Source organism: Rhineura floridana, chromosome 3, assembly GCF_030035675.1.
Source record: "Rhineura floridana isolate rRhiFlo1 chromosome 3, rRhiFlo1.hap2, whole genome shotgun sequence".
In the NCBI taxonomy this organism is placed as follows: domain Eukaryota; kingdom Metazoa; phylum Chordata; class Lepidosauria; order Squamata; family Rhineuridae; genus Rhineura; species Rhineura floridana.
This window is the reverse complement of record NC_084482.1, coordinates 29894497-29914491: the sequence shown is the minus strand read 5'-3', so window position 1 is coordinate 29914491 and position 19995 is coordinate 29894497. Positions and strand designations below refer to the sequence as shown.

The 19995-nt window shown below is 48.0% G+C and overlaps 1 protein-coding gene across 2 annotated transcripts in view; it reads right to left on the bottom strand.

The window, feature by feature from the left end:
• Positions 1–4732: 4732 nt before the first annotated feature.
• Positions 4733–19995, bottom strand: part of CS (citrate synthase) — a 37969-nt gene continuing 22706 nt past the window's right edge. For both annotated transcript variants that reach the window (XM_061615166.1, XM_061615167.1), the window contains exons 5-11: positions 19840–19971; positions 19376–19564; positions 15359–15558; positions 10884–11013; positions 10669–10770; positions 9192–9401; positions 4733–6199 (exon numbers count right to left, since the gene is read on the bottom strand). In XM_061615166.1, the coding sequence (XP_061471150.1) occupies positions 6029–6199; positions 9192–9401; positions 10669–10770; positions 10884–11013; positions 15359–15558; positions 19376–19564; positions 19840–19971 (1134 nt within the window). In that variant the 3' untranslated portion in view covers positions 4733–6028. The remainder of the gene's footprint in view (positions 6200–9191; positions 9402–10668; positions 10771–10883; positions 11014–15358; positions 15559–19375; positions 19565–19839; positions 19972–19995) is intronic.

Here is a 19995-nt window from a genome sequence, read left to right as displayed (position 1 = left end):
AAGCACATGCTTTGCATACAAAAGGTCACAGGTTCAGTCTGTAGCTTCTCCAGCAAGAGCTAGGGAATTCCCCAGTCTGAAACCCTGCAGAGCTGTGGTCAGTATATGCAGAGCTAGATGTACAGAGCTGGCTCACTGGTCTACGGCAGCTTGCCATGTTCCTATCACAAGTCTTCCTTTACAGCACTCCCCCAAGTTACTATGGCTTCTAATCCTACTTCCTCATTTGAAAGCAAAGACTGAATGGTTGCTCTGTTTTTTGGTAGCATAAAAAAGGGTAACAAAAGATCAGGCCCTGGCTGAGGGCCTCTGAAGGGCCCCTCATTAGGGTGACAGAGTAGCGTTCCCCTTCCATGATCCACACAGATCGCAGAGAGGGAGCTTCCAGGCTGCCCTCCAGATCGCTCGCTCCACCTACTTCTCTCCTGTGTTCTGCTGCTGCGCGTGCAGGGCTGCCATTAACCAAGATGACAGCAGAGGCATCTTTAAGGGATTAATGCCCCTACTGCCATCTTGGTTGATGACAGGCATGTGCACACATGTAGCATACCATGCATGTGTACCATCAACCAAGATCGTGGCAGGGGCATCAGCCCCTTAGAGAACCCTCCGCCACCATCTTGATTGATGTGCGCAGCAGCAGAACACCGGAGAGATGTAGGTGGAAAAGGCAGGAGCTGTGTGCCCAGGACAGGCTGGTGCCCAAGGGCCCAGTCATGCCTGGTACTGGCTTTGCAAAATATAGTAAACTTACTGAAATCAGAGATTTCAGAACACAGGGTCCCTGCCCTGTCCACAGGCAAACAAGTTAACAAAAGAGTGTTTGGCCACAGCATGGAGAATTTCATCAGGAGGGCTTTAAACTGAACCCTAAGGGGGAGGGAGATGTAAACTTGGTGGTAACAACTGATGAATGCTTGTGCACAGGAACAGAGAGATCGGCTCTAATAGGGCCCAGTAACAGTCCTCAGAAAAATGTAGCAAGGAAGCCAAGTCATAAACCACATAGTCTTCGATGTCTGTATACTAATGTGCAGAGCATGGAAAACAAGCAGGACAAACTTGAACTCTTAATACAGGGGGGTAATTACAACTTGATAGGTATAACAAACTTGGTGGGATGACTCCAATGACTGGAATACAGCAATTGAAGGATATAACTTGTTCAAAAAGAACAGAAGGAATAAAAAGGGAGATTGAGTCACGCTATTGTTAAAAATATATATCCTTGCACAGAAATACAGGAAGATGAGCTTGGTAGCCCCACCGAGAGTATCTGGATTAAAATTAATGAGGCAAGTAATAAAAGGAATGTGGTGCTTGGAGTTTACTACCCACCACCCAATCAAGGAGAAGATGAGAATGAAACTTTTGAAAAGCAAATTGCCAATGTTTGGAGGAGGCATGATGCAGTAGTAATGGGGGACTTCAATTATCCCGATATCTGTTGGGAGCCAAATTCTGCCAAACACGGCCCCTCCAAGAAATTTCTGACTTGTGTTGGAGATAACTTTCTCCTACAGAAAGTGGAAGAAGCAACCAGAGGATCAGCTATCCTGGACTTGATTCTAACCAGTAGAAATGATTTGGTGGATGAAGTGGCAGATACGGGAACACTGGGGGAAAGTGACCACACCATACTTGAATTCTTGATTTTAACAGAAGCAAAAGCTAAGAATAGCCATACACACACCCTGGACTTCAGGAAAGCTGATTTTAATAAACTCAGAACAATTGTAAGTAGGGTTCAATAGCAAGCGACCCTAAGAAGAAAAGGAGTCCAAGATGGGTGGGAGTTTCTAAAAAAGGAAATTCTCAAAGTGCAATGGCAAGCAATTCCAACAAGGAAAAAAGGAGAGAAACTGCAGAAGCCGCCAATGTGGCTTCACAAAAAGTTTAGAGCTGACCTGAAAACTAAAAAGGACACATACAGGAAGTGGAAAGAAAGCCAGGCCACAAAGGAAGAGTACAGGAGGGTATCACGGAATTGCAGGGATGGTGTCAGGAAGGCTAAAGCTGAGAATGAGATGAGGTTAGCGAGGGATGCTAAAAGCAACAAAAAAGCTTTCTTCAGGTATGTCCATAGTAAAAGACAGAAAAGAAACTGTGGCACAGCTACTCAGTGAGGATGGCAAACTGATAACAGATGACAAAGACAGAAGTGCTCAATTCCTACTTTGGCTCAGTCTTCTCCCAAAAAAGGGTCTATGACTCTCCCGGGAAACATGAATTAGAAGAGGCAGGATTGGAGCTTCAGATTGATAGACAAACGGTCAAGGAATACCTAATCACTTTGAACGAGTTCAAATCGGCAGGGCCCGATAAACTGCATCCTAGAGTATTGAAGGAACTGGCTGAAGAACTCTCAGAACCGCTCTCTATTATCTTTGAGAAATCATAGCAGACTGGTGAAGTGCTGGATGACTGGAGGAGAGCTAATGTTGTCCCTATCTTCAAAAAGGGCAAAAAGGAAGAACCGGGGCCTAACATCAATCCCTGGAAAAACTCTGGAGCAGATTATAAAGCAGTCAATCTGTAAGCACCTTGAAAGCAATGCAGTGATTACTAGGAGCCAACATGGATTTATGAAGAACGAATCCTGCCAAACTAATCTTATCTCATTTTTTTATCAGGTAACCTCCCTTGTAGACTGTGGGAATGCAGTGGACATAATATATCTTGACTTCAGCAAAGCTTTTGACAAAGTGCCCCATGATATTCTGATTAGCAAGCTAGCTAAATGTGGGCTGGATGGAACAACTATCAGGTGGATCCACAGTTGGCTCCAGAATCATACTCAAAGAGTGTTTATCAATGGTTCCTTCTCAAACTGGGGGGAAGTAACGAGTGGGGTACCACAGGGCTCGGTCCTGCAACTAGTGCTCTTCAACATTTTTATTAACGACTTGGATGAGGAGGTACACATCATGCTTATTGAATTTGCAGATGATACAAAATTGGGGGGCATGGCTCATACCGTGGAAGACAGAAAGAAAATTCAAAGGGGCCTTAATAGGTTGGAGCATTAGGCTGAAAACAACAGAATGAAATTCAACAGGAATAAATGCAGAGTTCTACATCTAGGAAAAAGAAACCAAATGCACAGTTATAAGATGGGGGATACTTGGCTCAGCAATACGACATGTGAGAAGGATCTTGGAATTGTTGTTGATCACAAGCTGAATATGAGCCAACAGTGTGATGTGGCTGCAAAAACCGCAAATGCTATATTAGGTTGCATTAACAGAAGTATAGTTTCCAAATCGCATGAAGTATTAGTTCCCCTCTATTCAGCACTGGTTAGGCCTCATCTTGAGTACTGTGTCCAGTTCTGGTCTCTGCACTTCAAGAAGGATGCAGACGAACTGGAACAGGTTCAGAGGAGGACAAGGATGATCGGGACTGGAAACCAAGCCCTATGAGGAGAGACTGAAAGAACTGGGCATGTTTAGCCTGGAGAATATAGCACTTTTCAAGTACATGAAAGGTTGTCACACAGAGGAGGGCCGGGATCTCTTCTCAATTGTCCCAGAGTGCAGGACACGGAATAATGCGCTCAAGTTGCAGGAAGCCAGATTTCGACTGGACATCACAAAAAACTTCCTAGCTGTTAGAGCCATACGACAATGGAACCAATTACCTAGAGAGGTAGTGGGCTGTCCGACACTGGAGGCCTTCAAGATGCAGCTGGACAGCTATCTGTCAGAAATGCTTTGATTTGGATTCCTGCATTGAGCAGGGGGTTGGACTTGATGGCCTTATAGGCCCCTTCCAACTCTACTATTCTATGATTCTATGAGGTTTAGTCGCTTTCTGCTGTTGTCTGTACTCTTACGACCAAGGAGAAATTGCTAGTTTTCCAGCCTACCATCTGCTTTCAAAGGAAAGGTTTTGACCACCCAACTAAAAACAGGTCAAGTCCCTATCCAAAGCTGCTGCAGACCAAGAAAAGATTTCTCCTAATATGTTGCTCAGTGCTGAGAAATCTAGAAGCATACCAAGCATGTATATTTGCATAGTACATTTTTTGTAAAAGTATGGTGAGCAGGTGAGTACTGTGCATGTACGTATGCACACACTGCCCTGTCCGTGCAGATGCTTTGTATGACGCAAGTAATTTCCACCTTGGGGCTGTCACCTCGGCAATTGCCCAGCACAGTAAGAATACATACCTGTTGAGTGGTTTGCCTTTCCACTGCCATACAAAACTGGGGCTTAGCAGAACCAACAATTCAGAACACCCTGTGCCAGATGATGCTCTGAAGTAGTAAATGCTTTATTATACCACACCTGTATTGGATAATTCAATACAAGGAAGACAAATTAAAAACCCTTCAGATTATTTGTCTGCATTTGTGACAAGTGGCCTTACATCTCATCCCTGCTGTAGAAGTAGCAGAAGCTTCAAATTAGGATATATGAAACAGTATTAATAATTGCCAAGTAGGGGAGCTCCATCCCACTGACAAACCAAATCACCCCCACCCCCCACCACAATTTTATCTGCTGTTGCAGGGATTTTCAAGTTGGCAGTGTCTACCTGCACAGTAGTTCTGGTTGTCCTGTTATTTCAGGATTGTGTGTTTCCAATATCCTATGGCTGTTAAGACGTGGAGGGGGGGCACTCAGCCAGACAATGGAAGCAATGAGGAAAAGCTTCAGGGGTCAAAACCAAGAACCCAGTGTAGGATGCAGCCTCTACTGATAAACAGGAACAGACTCCAATACTGTATCTTGTTAATAAAAACATTTATTTTGCAGTTTGTACAGAATCACCTGAAGTTTGCAACAGAACGCTGATGCTTACACAGCCATTTACACTGTGCCTTCAAGTTAAGATTGGGGTATTTCTTTCCTTTTTTTGTGGTTATAGGACAAAGGGTTTCACACAAACACACAGAAAAAACAAACATTGGTAGGAGTGTATGAAGTCCTTTCTAGACAGGAAAGGAGGCCAGGAGACAGGTTCCATTCTTTTTAACCCATCACTGCTCTCAAACTGTGGCTAGCCAAATTAAAGCCACATGGCAGTGTTATCACATCTGCCGTTTTGAAAATGTTACCAATACATTCTTTGATATTTAGACACCCTCACCCCACATTTTCAGTATCACAGCACCAACGCTCAAGTCAAAATTAAGAGGGAGAAGGAGATCACTTGCTTTAAACACCCTGGTCTCATCTCCTCTGGCCAAAGAGAAGGGGGCAAGGAGATGTTTGTTCCTGGCAGATGGAAGTTTACTGTTAAGTATCTTTGGGAACAAAGCACCCCCTCACAAAAGGTCAGGGTCTGGGGGTTGCTCCCCAAGAAAAGCTATGTGTGCAGGTTCAGGACAACCAAGTGCTGTGGTAGTCTGGAGGGGCAGGGGGGAAAGGATAGTAATGCCCCTGCTTGGTAGGCAAAGAGGTGAGCTATATTTCTTCCTTCATCAGACAGTGTGACTTTAACTGCAGCCCTGCCTGCTGTCTTTTAAGAACACAAATCTGCTGTATTGACTGCAACAGCATAAAATACAAAGGGGGCAACTGAAGGGACTTCCTTCCCATCCCCAAAAAGCAACATTCAAAGTCCACTTTTTTTAAAAAAGGAGGGCATTGTTTACAATGCAGAACATCCCATCTGTGAAAAGTGGCATAAAGCAGCATGTGATATGACATGATTGTTAAAGGGGCAGTATCCTCTGCTCCTGGCCTGCAACATGGGGCAATGGAGGAGGATGAGTCTGAGCTAGAAAGGAGCAACAGTCTCTCTAGCCTGGGGCATCAGCTCAGGTTGGGAAGAGCTGCCCAGGGCCCTCCGCTTAGGAATCTAAACTAACTTTAGGTGGCATTTTAAGGTAGCAGGTGGGGAACAGGGTATAAGTATCTAGTATTATCTGAATTTATCCCATAAATAACTTGAAAAAAATATGTGATGGCCAGTGCCTCTAAGGAAGGATCTTTTCAAGGCCCTTTGAACAAAACACAAAAAAGTTGTATTGTCTCTACCATTCCCTCAATAGCTGACCCCCATGCCACATTGCTTCCTTTAACCTGACTTGGCACCCACAAGCACCATTAGCCCATCTGTGCTCATGGATTTGGGTCTCTCCAGTGGGAAGCTAAGTGCCCGGCTCCAAATGAGCTGCGACAGAACACCAAGAGCTCGAGACACACCAAACAGCACTGTGTAGTAGTTCATCTCCTTCATGCCATAGTACTGCAGAGAGAAAGAGGTGATAGTTAGGAGGATTGCCAAGGGAGGCAAAAGACCAGTCAATATATCATCATTATCATCAAGTTTATATCCTGCCCTTCTTCACAAAGGAGCACAGAGTGGAGAATTTTTGGCCCTCCACATGTTGCTGGACTACAACTCCCATCAGCCTTGACTATTTGCCATGCTAGCTGGGGCTGATGGGAGATGTAGCTCAGCAACAACTGGAGGGCCAAAGGTTCCCCACCCGTCACAGAGAGCCCATGAGAATCTCTCATGTGACCCTTTCCATCCCAGTTATCTTCTAGCCACTCTCCCTATTCAGTGCCCACATCATTCTTTGGCTTTTACCCACTTCCATATTTAATAGCTGCTCAAGACCATTGTGATCCCAAACTGCAAAAAGCCTCCAGGTTCCCACCAAGCTAGCCTCTGTTGTAAGGAACACCAGGCTGATGAGATAAAATGCAACATGTCTCCTTAGAATGCCTCTTGGTAGATGCCTGAAGAAAATTCATTTCACAGCAGCCCCATTTTACTGGACAACCCCCCACCCTTTGGAGCCTCGTTTCAAGTGGGGAGGAGGGAAGCACACTGACAAAATCACAGTTCTTCATAAGTCTCCATGCAGCCATTTCTAGTTCTTCATTTTGCATTAATTGTAGTTTTTTATAATGAGGCCTTTTTATGATTTTAACCATAATAGGTAGAAACTTTAGACACCACATTTTCTTCATCATGGACCATGCTAAGGGTTTCATCCACAGGGCGAGGCATAAATATTACCCAAAAGCTAAAATGAAACCTCCACCTACAGACACAGTATACCTCATACATTAGGTGCTCAGGACAAGCAGGAAAAGGGCATCACATTCAAAATCTGTTTGTGAGCTTTGAAGAAAAAATCAACTGGTCATTGTGAGAAACAGAAGATTGATGGACCATGGTCTGATCCAACAAGGCAAATTATGTTCGTGTGTATAAGAAGGAATACCTGGAAGAGTCACAAATACCACAGTCCTCACAAGATAGCTTTTTTGTTCCAACTAAAGGGGGGCGATTAGGAAAATGGTTTTCAGCCACTTTCTGTAGTATTTCCTCCCTGAAAGATTCTCAGATATACAAGGGCAAGGGGACAGGGTAGAAGCAGCACTCTGATCCTTTGTCTCATCCTAACGGAAACATTTCAGGTTTGCCTACCCCAATTCTCAGCTGTTTAGGAATCCCGCCTCTTGCTATACCCAAACATAGTATAGAAACAGCATCTACAAGGCCTTATAGCCACCAATAGAGGGAGCCACACCACTATCAACTTGTGTGGATTCTGTAAATTTAAGAGTTTTCAATTTGTGTTCTGCAGATTCTTACCAAGGGTTCCACAGCCAGGTTACTGGATATGGCAAAACAAGCCGCCTGAGGAAATTACTGCTCTTCCCCTACAATGTAAAGCTACAGGAGAATGTTGGAATATTCTAGAGCACAGTTTGTGAAAATCAAAGGCCAGGTCCATGAGCTTTCACTTAACACCCACAAGCTAACTGCAAACAGTAGGGCCCTTCTTTTCGGCGTTCTGCTAATACAGCAGCACCAGCGGAGTGATCAGCTGGAGCATGGGGAGCTCCAGCCACCGTGCTCCAGCTGTCAGCGATGAGCTGCAGCACATGAGCTCCCTGTGCTCCAGCTGATCGGTGTCAGCTGTAGCGCAGGGCCCCACTCTCCGGCTGTTTTCACTTTCCGGCAGGGGCCTCGAATGTAACCTGCCGTATGAGTGGGGCCTTACTGTATTCTCTAAAGGTGCTCCAGAATTCACTGCAGATTTAGCAAAATGAAGCAGACTTCCCTAAAGAAGGAAGTTTGGATTCCTCTTCTGTAAGTTACTGAGGAGCTGGTTCAGTCTCACTACTGGGAAATAAACTGAGCTCACTGACAGGGATGGGAATAGCCCTGTGTATTGGTGGGGGGTCAAGGGGTAAAACTGGATGAAGTCTATGAAGATAAAGGTTTTGCCCCAGGGAATGGAGACAGGGTTGCTTCTGCACCACTTAGAACTGCAAGAGGCAGAAGCAAATAAGATGCAGAGTGATCCTGTGAAATCTGATGAAGTGTGGCACACAAGCCAACAAGGAGCTTGTACCACTTCTCAAAATAGATTCATTCTTGCTTGTAGACTTAAATCAGCAGTGTGGTATCTCTAGCCCATGGGCTTAAATTATCCCAGCAAGGCACTTTTGGCCCTACATGATATCAGGTGTGGGGCAGGTAAAGATGTGCCTGGGCCAAAAGGGAGTTGGATTGGCAGCACCTGCAAAGCCCCATACTGTACACAGTGTTTTTGCAATCTCTGACAATCAAACCACACAGGCAAAGACAAATCACCTGATGTCATTGTGACATCAGGTGATTTGACAGGTGGGTGACCCCACCTGGCACTCACTCTCCTGGAATACTTGGCTACAGGCTCACAATCTACAAGCAACACTGCTACAAAGTGTTCTACCACTAAGCCACTATTGACTGGTTTTCCCTCAAGGAGTAAGCTGGTGGTCACCCTGTCAGAATATTATCCTTCTGAAAGTTTGCAGGAAGCTACCTGAGGGTGCCTCTACATTACTTGGTACATTTGTGCCAATTGTCTTCAAAACCTTAATAGCATCAAAAAAATTTTTTAAAAAAAACAACCTCAAACTTGAAAGGCATTTATTAAGTTTCATCCCCTCAGAAGGACCTACTAAGTCTGCAAATTCCATACAATTCTGCCAAAAAGATTTAGGTTATAGGGATTGCTTGATCTTCCCCTTGTAGTTAATGAGGAAGAAAACATGGTGAGGTGATCCTCTGCCTCAGACCTGAAGGTAAGTGCAATGTTAAATTGAGCTGAGGCAGCCCCATATCCAAACCAACAAGGCAGTCCCAAGGCCAGATTCCAGCATGCCTTTTACCTAAGGAAATACAGGGATTCTGTTCCCCTCTGCAGTTGCCAGAGCTAGCAACTCACCTGTAGGAGGACTCCACTATGTGCATCCACGTTGGGCCAAGGATTCTTGGCCTTGCCCTGTTCCAGCAGCACATTAGGGACAATCTTATATAGCTGTGCCACCAGCTTGAAGAGGGGATCTTTGGGAAGGTGCTTGAGGGCAAATTCTCTCTGGCAGGTGTAGCGGGGGTCAGTCTTTCTCAGCACTGCGTGGCCATAGCCAGGAACCACCTGCAACACAAGTTGTTGCCAGAACCTTGTGAGTAGTACCCAATATGACATACAAGGGAGTACAAGGGCAGGTACTTATTCTTCCTTATAGTAATTGACATCCACATCTTGCTAGAAGACGTTAAACACATTGCCACCACTACCCTTGATGTGGTACAAACATTATTAACACACCTCCCCCACAATTCTGCCTGTGGGTTTCTTTAGGAGCTTCCTACCAGTTCTTAGTCATTTGTAACAATGAACTGTTCAGCAAGCTCTGGAACAGTCTAAAGCTTGTGGAATGAAATAGCCATCTGGTATGAACAGAGGGTGTATCTTAAATGTGTATGTGATACACACAGTGTAAATATGAACTGCCACACTCATTCTGTACTGCTTTCTGGCAATTGTCTTTTGGCTGGTGTCTGGGAGAGGTCCCCTATTGAGCCATAGAATGGACTGACTTTGCAGGCCTTATTTGTTTTCTCCTATAGCTGGCTTGCCTTTTCTATGTCATCTGGAACTATCCCTACACTGGGAATCCACTAGGTAGTAGATCAATGCCATTCTTCTTCAGCTAATTAGTTTCTAGTGGCCACTGCAGAAGAACTGGGAGACAATTACATGTATCAAATCATCTACATGGAAATGAGGGCGGGTATTTCCTTCTAACTTAGGACAGGATGTGAGCTGCTATTCTAAAGAGTCCCAGAGTTGTATTTATTACAGACTGAATAAAACAGGGCAGTTCACACTAAAAAACAGAGAGTGTAGAATAAGGGTACATCACACACAACATGGATAATTTCATGCAAAATACAGCTACGTGCTTGTCATAGAACACATCTTACTTGGTGTAGATATTCAATTTCTCCAACATGCAACCTGGGCTCCCAGCTACCATTCATACTGATTGGGACATTCAAAGTTCTTCAGCAGAGCTTACTCTCTCCTCTCTCCCCAGCTCCCAAGTCACCTGCTTGCTGAACACTGCTGGACATTTTAGGGACAAAGGAAGCTGCCTTAGCACCCCCCCCCCAAAAAAACTATTTTCCTAGTATTGTATCTAGCCCAGTGCTGTCTATTCTGTCAATGCAGGCAGTGGCTTTCTAGCAGAGAGAACCTTCCTATTACCAGCTACTTGATAGAAGCAGGTGATCTTTGCCCATTTCAGAATAGACCTCGCCTGATAAAAACTGTACCAAATCTTGCAAACCAAATCACTAGTTTCCTCCCAACCACATCCTTCCTCAGTTGTCCAATAGGCTTGGAGGCCATCACTCACCCTGCCAGAGTTCAAAGTATTCCAGATGAAATCCCTTAGCTTCTCGTCAGACACGTCCTCGCCTAACTCCTTCTGCAAGTTCGTCAACCACACCAACACTTCCTGCAAGAAGCCCATGAGATATTGCTGATGATAGCAAGAATAGGGAGGGCTCCCTAAATGCTCTCCACCAAACTCAGGATTTGCTCAGCATTGCTGGGCAATGAGGCCCCTACCTGATTTGCAAGGCCATGGAGCGGCCCAGCCAGACCATTCATAGCTGCAGCAAAAGCTAGGTAAGGGTCAGAGAGGGCACTGCCCACTAGATGGCTGGTATGGGCACTGACATTACCACCCTCGTGGTCACTGCAGAAAGAAAAAGGGGGAAGGGAAAATCAGCAGAGAACATGCAACCCTGTAAGAAGACACAGCAGACCAAAATGAATTTGTGTGCGTATCTGGGCAATTACTAACCAATTAATTAAGAATCTCACTGACTTCTCTTCCTGAACAGGAAGGAGGGCTCAAATAATACTCCAAATATACAATAGCACAGTGAATTCATTCCATGGTCCTAGCCAGTATTGAAGAACACCCTATGTAATGTGTATTTCTTTGGAATATTAATACTACTCAGCATTTAACTCTTTTCTTCAATGGTTCTGAACACACTCTTCTTAATAATCTTGGAGCACTTTACACATCAGTTTTTTAAGATGTACATACTAAACATATGAGTGACACATGTTTAGAAATACATGAAGTCATGCAAGTAGACTCATCCTAGGTCCAATATGTGACAGGGAGTTGCAGCCAGTGAACACTCAGGTTTACTGCCACATGCACAGAATGCCCCCCATAACAGCCACTCTAAAGTAGTCCTATTTTATTCCATACTATAGATGTGTGGGGAGGAGGACTGAGGCAGGAGCCTCTCAGACCATCCAGTAAGCTCATGGTTGATTGAAATATGAACCTACTGATTGTGGGCTCACAGCCCTTGATCTTTTAAATCACTCTGCTAAGCCAGCTCTGTTTGGTGCCTAAAAGTCTTAACATTGCTTCTGAAGCCAAAACCTCTCTAATTACGAGGCTTCTGGCATTAAAAATGTATTCATCTTCTTTGGACTTTCAATATGCAAGCCTGAAAGATTTTCCTGAAAAAAGGTTTTTCAGCTCCAGAATACCAAAGCTGTAACTAATAACCTACTGGTACAAAAGTCACATTACACTTGTTAATACAGAGCTTTCAACTGGGGGAAAATAAAATTAGGTTTCTCTTTCACTAGAGGGAGCCACTTATGAACATATGAAGCTGCCTTATTAGCAACTTTATCTACCCATTAACATCTACTAATCTGACAGGTTACAGGATTTCAGGCAGAGGTCTCTTTCAGTCCTGATACTGTGGAACTCCCTGGTCTTCAGCTGGTGGGTTAGGACCCGCTATTGGGTCATGGCTTGACCTGATGTAGGTTGCAACAAAAGCAGTACCACCATACAAATATATGGTAAAAAAATTACGAAATGGGTCCCGAAATGCGTGCTTGGGTTAAAGGTGGGTCTTGGGCTGGGAAAGGTTGAAGACCATTGCTTTAACTGAATATAGAACTTGGGACATTTCATAGAGAAAGTATGTGTTCTACCACCGATCTATGCCTCCCCCTCCCCAGGAACCTCCATTGTCACAAAAAGCTACAGATGACATCAGTTGGTTAGGTTCCACATATGCTGGCAAAATTGCTGTCTCCTACATAAAGTGTACAGAAACTTGGACACTTAAAACATGCTCAGAAAAGTTCAGTAATCCTCTGTGCACAAACACTGAAAGCACGTGGAGAAAATGTCTGTAATACTTAATCACAGGGGGAGGGGAGATACTAAACTCACAGAAACTGAGGCCTCATTGCCCCTCACCCTGGTTCTCTCCATTATTGCTCCATCAGCTGTATAGCAGGCAGGGTTCTTGCACTTCCCAATTCACCAAGATGGGGAGCAGGCACTGAGCTGCTTGGATTCTGTCAATAGCAGAGCATGCATTGGCAAAAGATGCTCTTCTTGCCTCCTCCCCACCCAAGAAATGACCACTGTTCCTGATGCACTGTAGCTTCCACCTTTCTCCTCAGCTTCGGGTGTGGAGAAATGGCATCCCCATGGCCACAGAAGATGGAACTTCCTGAAGGTTTGCATGTCTCTCTCACACACTCACTCACACTGTCACTCTCTCTCGCGCGCGGTGCGCGCACTCTCACTCTCTCTCTCACTCTCGCGCGCACGCACGCGCGCACTCTCACTCTCGCGCGCACGCACGCGCGCACTCTCACTCTCGCGCGCACGCACGCTCTCACTCTCTCTCTCTCCGCGCGCGCACGCTCTCTCTCTCTCTCTCTCGCGCGCGGCACGCTCTCTCTCTCTCTCTCGCGCGCGCACGCTCTCTCTCTCTCTCTCTCGCGCAGCGCCACACACTCTCTCTCTCTCTCTCGCCGATGCGCGCGCACACACTCTCTCTCTCTCTCTCGCGCGCAGCGCGCGCACACTCTCTCTCTCTCTCCTCTCGCAGCGCGCGCGCGCACGCTCTCTCTCTCTCTCTCTCGCGCGCTGCGCGCACACGCTCTCTCTCTCTCTCTCTCGCGCGCGCGCGCCACTAGCTCTCTCTCTCGCGTGCGCGCGCCACGCCTCTCTCTCTCTCTCGCGCGCGCGCGCGCACGCTCACTCTCTCTCTCGCGCGCGCGCGCGCACGCTCACTCTCTCTCTCTCGCGCGTGCGCGCACTCTCTCTCTCTCTCTCTCGCGCGCGCACACTCTCTCTCTCTCTCTCGCGCGCGCACACTCTCTCTCTCTCTCTCTCGCGCGCGCGCACACTCTCTCTCTCTCTCTCTCGCAGCCGCGCACACTCTCTCTCTCGCAGCGCGCGCACACTCTCTCTCTCTCTCGCGCGCGCACACTCTCTCTCTCTCACGCGCAGCGCGCGCGCACACTCTCTCTCTCACAGCGCCGCGCGCGCGCGCACACTCTCTCTCTCTCCAACGCGCGCAGCGCGCGCACACTCTCTCTCTCTCTCTCTCTCTCTGCGCTGCGCGCACTCTCTCTCTCTCTCTCTCTCGCGCTTGCGCACTCTCTCTCTCTCTCTCTCTCTCAGCGCGCGCACTCTCTCTCTCTCTCTCTCTCGCGCGCGCACACTCTCTCTCTCTCTCATGCGCGCGCACACTCTCTCTCTCTCTCGCGCCGCGCGCACTCTCTCTCTCTCTCTCGCGCGCGCGCACTCTCTCTCTCTCTCTCGCGCGCGCGCACTCTCTCTCTCTCTCTCTCGCGCGCGCACTCTCTCTCTCTCTCTCTCTCTCTCGCGCGCGCACACTCTCTCTCTCGCGCGCGCGCACACTCTCTCTCTCTCTCTGCGCCGCGCGCACACTCTCTCTCTCTCTCGCGCGCGCACACTCTCTCTCTCTCTCTCGCGCGCGCACCACACTCTCTCTCTCTCTCTCTCGCGCGCGCGCACACACTCTCTCTCTCTCTCTCTCTCGCGCGCGCACACTCTCTCTCTCTCTCTCTCAGCGCGCGCTCTCTCTCTCTCTCGCGCGCGCTCTCTCTCTCTCTCTCGCGCGCGCTCTCTCTCTCTCTCTCCGCGCGCGCGCACTCTCTCTCTCTCTCGCGCGCGCGCACTCTCTCTCTCTCTCTCTCGCGCGCGCACTCTCTCTCGCGCGCGCACTCTCTCTCGCGCGCGCACTCTCTCTCTCTCGCGCGCGCAGCAGCACTCTCTCTCTCTCCGCGCCGCGCGAGCACTCTCTCTCTCTCGCTCGCGCGCGCACTCTCTCTCGCGCGCGCACTCTCTCTCGCGCGCGCACTCTCTCGCGCGCGCAGCGCACTCTCTCTCTCTCTCTCTCCGCGCGCGCAGCACATCTCTCTCTCTCTCTCGCGCGCGCGCACACTCTCTCTCTCTCTCTCGCGCGCGCACACTCTCTCTCTCTCTCGCGCGCGCGCACCACTCTCTCTCTCTCTCGCGCGCACACTCTCTCTCTCTCTCTCTCTCGCGCGCACACTCTCTCTCTCTCTCGCGCGCAGCGCACACTCTCTCTCTCTCGCGCGCGCACACTCTCTCTCTCTCTTCGCGCGCGCACACTCTCTCTCTCTCACGCGCGCGCACACTCTCTCTCTCTCGCGCACGCGCGCGCACACTCTCGCGCACGCACGCGCACACTCTCTCTCTCTCTCGCGCACACACTCTCTCTCTCTCTCGCGCGCGCAGCGCGCACACTCTCTCTCTCGCGCGCGCACACTCTCGCACGCGCGCGCACGCACACTCTCGCACGCGCACGCACACACACTCTCTCTCTCGCGCACGCGCACACTCTCGCACGCGCGCGCACACACACTCTCGCACTGCGCGCGCACACACACTCTCGCACGCGCGCGCACACACTCTCGCACGCCCGCGCACACTCTCTCGCACAGCGCGCGCACACTCTCTCGCACGCGCGCGCACACTCTCTCGCACGCGCGCGCACACGCTCTCTCGCACGCGCGCGCACACGCTCTCTCGCACGCTCGCGCAGCACACGCTCTCTCGCACGCGCGCGCACACACTCTCTCGCACTGCGCGCGCACACTCTCTCGCACGCGGCGCGCACACACTCTCTCGCACTGCGCGCGCACACGCTCTCTCGCACGCGCGCGCACACACTCTCTCGCACGCGCAGCGCGCACACACGATTTACCTGTGAATGGTGAGGTAGAGTCGCATGAGTTCAATGAACTGGGGGTCACTATAACCCAGCATGTTGGTGAAGTTGTGTGACCAGTCTAAGGCAGGATCAATGGCACCAATGCTACTGCCCTCACGGTACAGGTTACGGTAGATCTTTGCAGCTATACATGGCAGCTTGGCAATCAAGTCCATGGAGTCCTCATAGATAAACTGCAAGGTAAGGCAGGGGGACAGGAGGCAGCAATCAGGAACCACCCATAGGTGCCTTCCCACTCCAATCCTCCCTAGAGCAGCAGCACCACATGATCTGTTGGCTGGCCAAAGCTGCAGCAGTTAACACTGAGGCTAAAGAGATTTGTATACAGTCTACGGGATTCTTGGGCTGTGTTCAACTGACTCATTGTGCCAGCAGAAACCAGCATGATTCCTATTAATGCAATGGGACTTCCCCCCTCTCCTCCCCCCAATCTTCTCCAGAAGGTCAGAAGAACCCCCAGAACAACACACTGGGGAAGAGAGAGAGACTGTTCCTTCAGGCAAGCAGAAATGCTTGTACCGACAGGACAATCTTCTTAGCGCTACATTGCATACAAGTCTTTGCTGGCACATATGTATAAGCCTTCATGCATGTATCTGATGAAATGGACTCTAGTTCACACTAAAAAGCTTATGCTTTTCCTGTATCTACCAGACTTTTGCTTTTCCTGTATCTACCAGCTGATCTAGGAATGCTGACAAGTGCTGTAACCTGTTCTTCCAAGAGCCATGTGATGCTAGCAGCCCCTGCAGGCTTAGAGACAAAAGCAGCGGTCAGGACTTCCTTCATGTGCCCATAGGCAGAGGACTGGCATCAACACAATCACTCCGTGCCCTACATTTCTACTCTTTTAATTCAAATATCAATATTATTTTTATTTATAAGTAATTTTCCACAACCAGTCTCAAAAGCCATTTACAAAAAAATCCAGGAACTTTTTTAAGTTAAAAAATTAAAGCGTAACCAGACCCTTAAAAAAATTCTCTCCTTCTCCCCAACATAGAGATGACCACCAAAAAGTTACCCAGATAAAACATATCATCAACTGCTGCAGGAGTTAACACTTAAATGTCTGACACCACAAGGATGTCAATGGCACCAGGTGAGTATTCCACAGATGGGGAATCATCACTGACAAGGCCAATTGTCTAGTCACCACTCTCCAGGCTGCTGCTGGAGGGAGGTATACCAAGAAGGGCCTCCAATGAGGATGATATAATTATGATCTCAAGGGTTGCGATGGGCTAAAATGGGAAAAGGTGTTCCACAAGGTAACCCGGGGAGGGGGGAAGGACTCTCCTTGATTTTATTTAAATTAAGATTTTGTTTTGCTTTGAAATCTTAACAATGCCAAAAGGAGAACTTTCAGGAAACTTTCCAGGAGAACTTTCTTCAGGGTTCCCAGTCCCTCTGCCATAGATTCCATTCTCACTCTTGACCTTCTGCATACTAGTCTTGTGCAAGACAGATGTATCCTCCATACTTGCCCACCACTGGGCAGCACCAGGAACTTGTTTCTACACATTCCAAATGGAGGGGGTGCCCATAAATTATGGGCTGCAAAACTATTCCCCATGGGGTTGGGTCACAAAGCTATTGCTTCCAGTGGGTTGCATGGTTATTTCCTATGCCAGCTGCTCTAGTGGAGTTGCAGTGCTGACATAACCAAGCAACCTGGTCATCTGGTGTTTGCATTACGTACATCCAAATCACACAGGAGGAGTTTTATGGCAGCCATGATGCAGAGGTCGTGCTTTATCTGGGATCAACTTATGTTTATCTTTGCTGTTACTAGGCTCTGCATCCACAGTCTACATCAGAATATGAAGAGAGATGAGAGGGAGATGACCAAGGCCCCCTCCAACTGAGACAACTCAACAATTACAAGGTATGGAGTTAGGTAGCAGCAGAGATAGCTGAGGCAAGGTAAACCTGAGGTGGATCAGGAAAGCCTTTATGGATCTCACTTAAAAAGGAAATGCAATGTGATGAAGAGGTGGACCTGATCTCCAGCAGCACAGCAGAGGAGATGGAAGACAGATGGCCAACTGTATAGTGTTTTGGGGATATGAAGAGAAGAAAAAGAGTGCAAGAGAATCAAGGATCAGATTCAAAACAATACAAGCTTTCTTTATGAGGTGTTAGCTTTCCACATCCAATAATTTTTTGTACACAGGGGCTCTTTTGAAACAAGCAATCCCCACCACCACCCTCAGCATATGCATGCTGGAGGTGGTACAGCCAGGGAAACATCAGTTTAGCTGAAGTGCTCAGAGCTGTCTGGAGTGGAAGGCATGGCAGAAGGGAATGCCAACAGAAGAATTTGAGTTAATCAAGTAGTAACCAGATTGTGGGCATTTGTCATCCAAGTAAACCTTTACCAAAAACATTCTAAATTCTGCAAAGAAACCAGAATCCTGCAGTCAGAATTATGCCAAGTGAATAACCTTTCTGATTTGTCACAAGAGGTTTGGGGTTGTTGTTTTAAAAAGGTGAGTAAGAGTTCCAGATACTGCCTGTTCACATCTACTGAGTCGTCTTTGACTTTCAACTCCTGGAAGGGGGGCGGTGCTCAATCTTGGTCATATTAAGGATCCATTTCCATTCCATGGGTATTTGAAAGCACACACATTTCTTTAAGACAACAGAACCAAATGGGAGATAAGTTCCAATTCTCCTATAATAGGACCTCCAACTTCAGCACATGGGCTGGCTGGTCAGGAGCCAAATAGGTAACGGTTAATGGACAGCCATAGCAGAACTACCACTGCCTTTCCCCCACTTCACCCCTCAGTCCAGACAGGAATGACGCATGGCAGACACAGGCAGCCAGAGCTGGAACTGGCTAGAGACCAAAGTCTCTTCGCTTCAGTGCAGAGGGTGTGCACACAGACTTTTTAGGTCAGGGCAGAGGCACATGTCATCATGCTCAAGGTCTTGTGTTACCAGGGCAGCAACAGGGTTGAATTCTACATGTTGAGGACCAAGGTGACACCCTGACACTGACACACACAAAGCTGACTCTCTCCATTCTATCACTTGCTTGAGGATCATCATGAAACAAAAGCTTAACTAGGCTGCTGCGCTCCCAAGCCCGAAGGCCAAAATTATGGCAGCACTCAGTCAGGGCTTCACCTGCCTTCAGACTGGCTGTCTCTTTCTAGAAGAACTGCCACCTCTGCGCACAGAGGCAAGAAGGATCTTGCTCATGGTTCAAATCTTGACAATCTTAATCAGCACCTGGCATTAGCAGATCGATCCCAGGATGAAGGGTTTTCAGCAATCTTGGCAGCAGTTTCGGATTCAGTGAGCCAAAGTTCCCATTTGCTGATCCACCACAGCGGACTCTGGACAAACTAGTCCAGGGATGGGGAATCTGTGGCCTTCCAGAGGTTGCTGATCTATAGCTCCCATCATCCCTGGTCACTGGTCACGCTGACAGGGGATGACGGGAGATGGGAGTCCAACAACACTTGGTGAGCACAGGTTCTCCACTCTCGAAGCAGTCCTTGGTGTTTGCAACAGCTTTTGTTGTGCCTTAAGCTACAATGCATTAAGCATCACCACCCTCTGACAATGAAAGTTTCAGGCAGGTTCCTCTAGCTTAACATTTAGCAGGAATTGTCCTGATATCCAGAACCTTACTTTTGTGCTATATGCATTTTTATTTTCAAGGCACACAAAAAGGAAAGAGGCTCAGATCGTAATAACTTCTTGAAAATGCCATAATCTGGACCACATAAATTGCTTAGATTTCCTGCATATAAATAAGGTACAGCACTATTTCACGTAGGTGACTACAATAACTAATCTAAGTTTCTGGTCTATAACTTCAAGACTTCACCTCTAGATGCCACCAATCAGATACTACAGAAGAAGAGCTTACAGGATGCCCACCCGCCTTTCCATCCACCCCCTGCTGTACCAAACCCACAGTATCTCACAGGGCCTCTTCTACCCATGCAGAGGGCTGAGGCATACAATGCTTACTTCCCAGTACTTGGTCCGGCTGATCCCCTCTGCATAGGCACGGGCGAAAGTGCTCTCGCTGTTGAGGGCGGTGACAGCAGCACTGAGTTGCGACATGGGGTGAAGGTTGGTGGGGAAGTTATCGAGCATGGTCACTACATGGGAAGGCAGAGCTGCTCTCTTGGCCCACTCTCGAGACAACCAGTTCACCTGAACAAAGAAAGCACAACACTCTCTGCCTTAGCAAGTAGGAAGGAAATAGACACAGAGCTGTGCACAGCCACCCCTGCTCTACCATCTTCTGCTGTAATATAGACATCCCAGCGATTCCCTCCCTCCTCACAGACTCTAAAAGACAGATTGCATAATGGCTTTTGGAGGCAATTAATGTGAGCTGCAAGGACCGAAGATATAAGCTGCAGCCCTCCATCCATCTCTGGAATCAGAGGCTCTATTGAGAACTTCAGTCACTTCAGTCTCGTTACCTGTTCTTGTGAGGGGATCTCTCCTGTCACCAGCAACCAGAACAGGCCTTCAGGTAGGGGCTCTGCACCCCCAGGGGCTTTGGGCAGCAGCTTCTGGCACTCAGGAATGCTATACCCACGGAAACGGATGCCCTGGAAACATAGAAAGATGAAAAA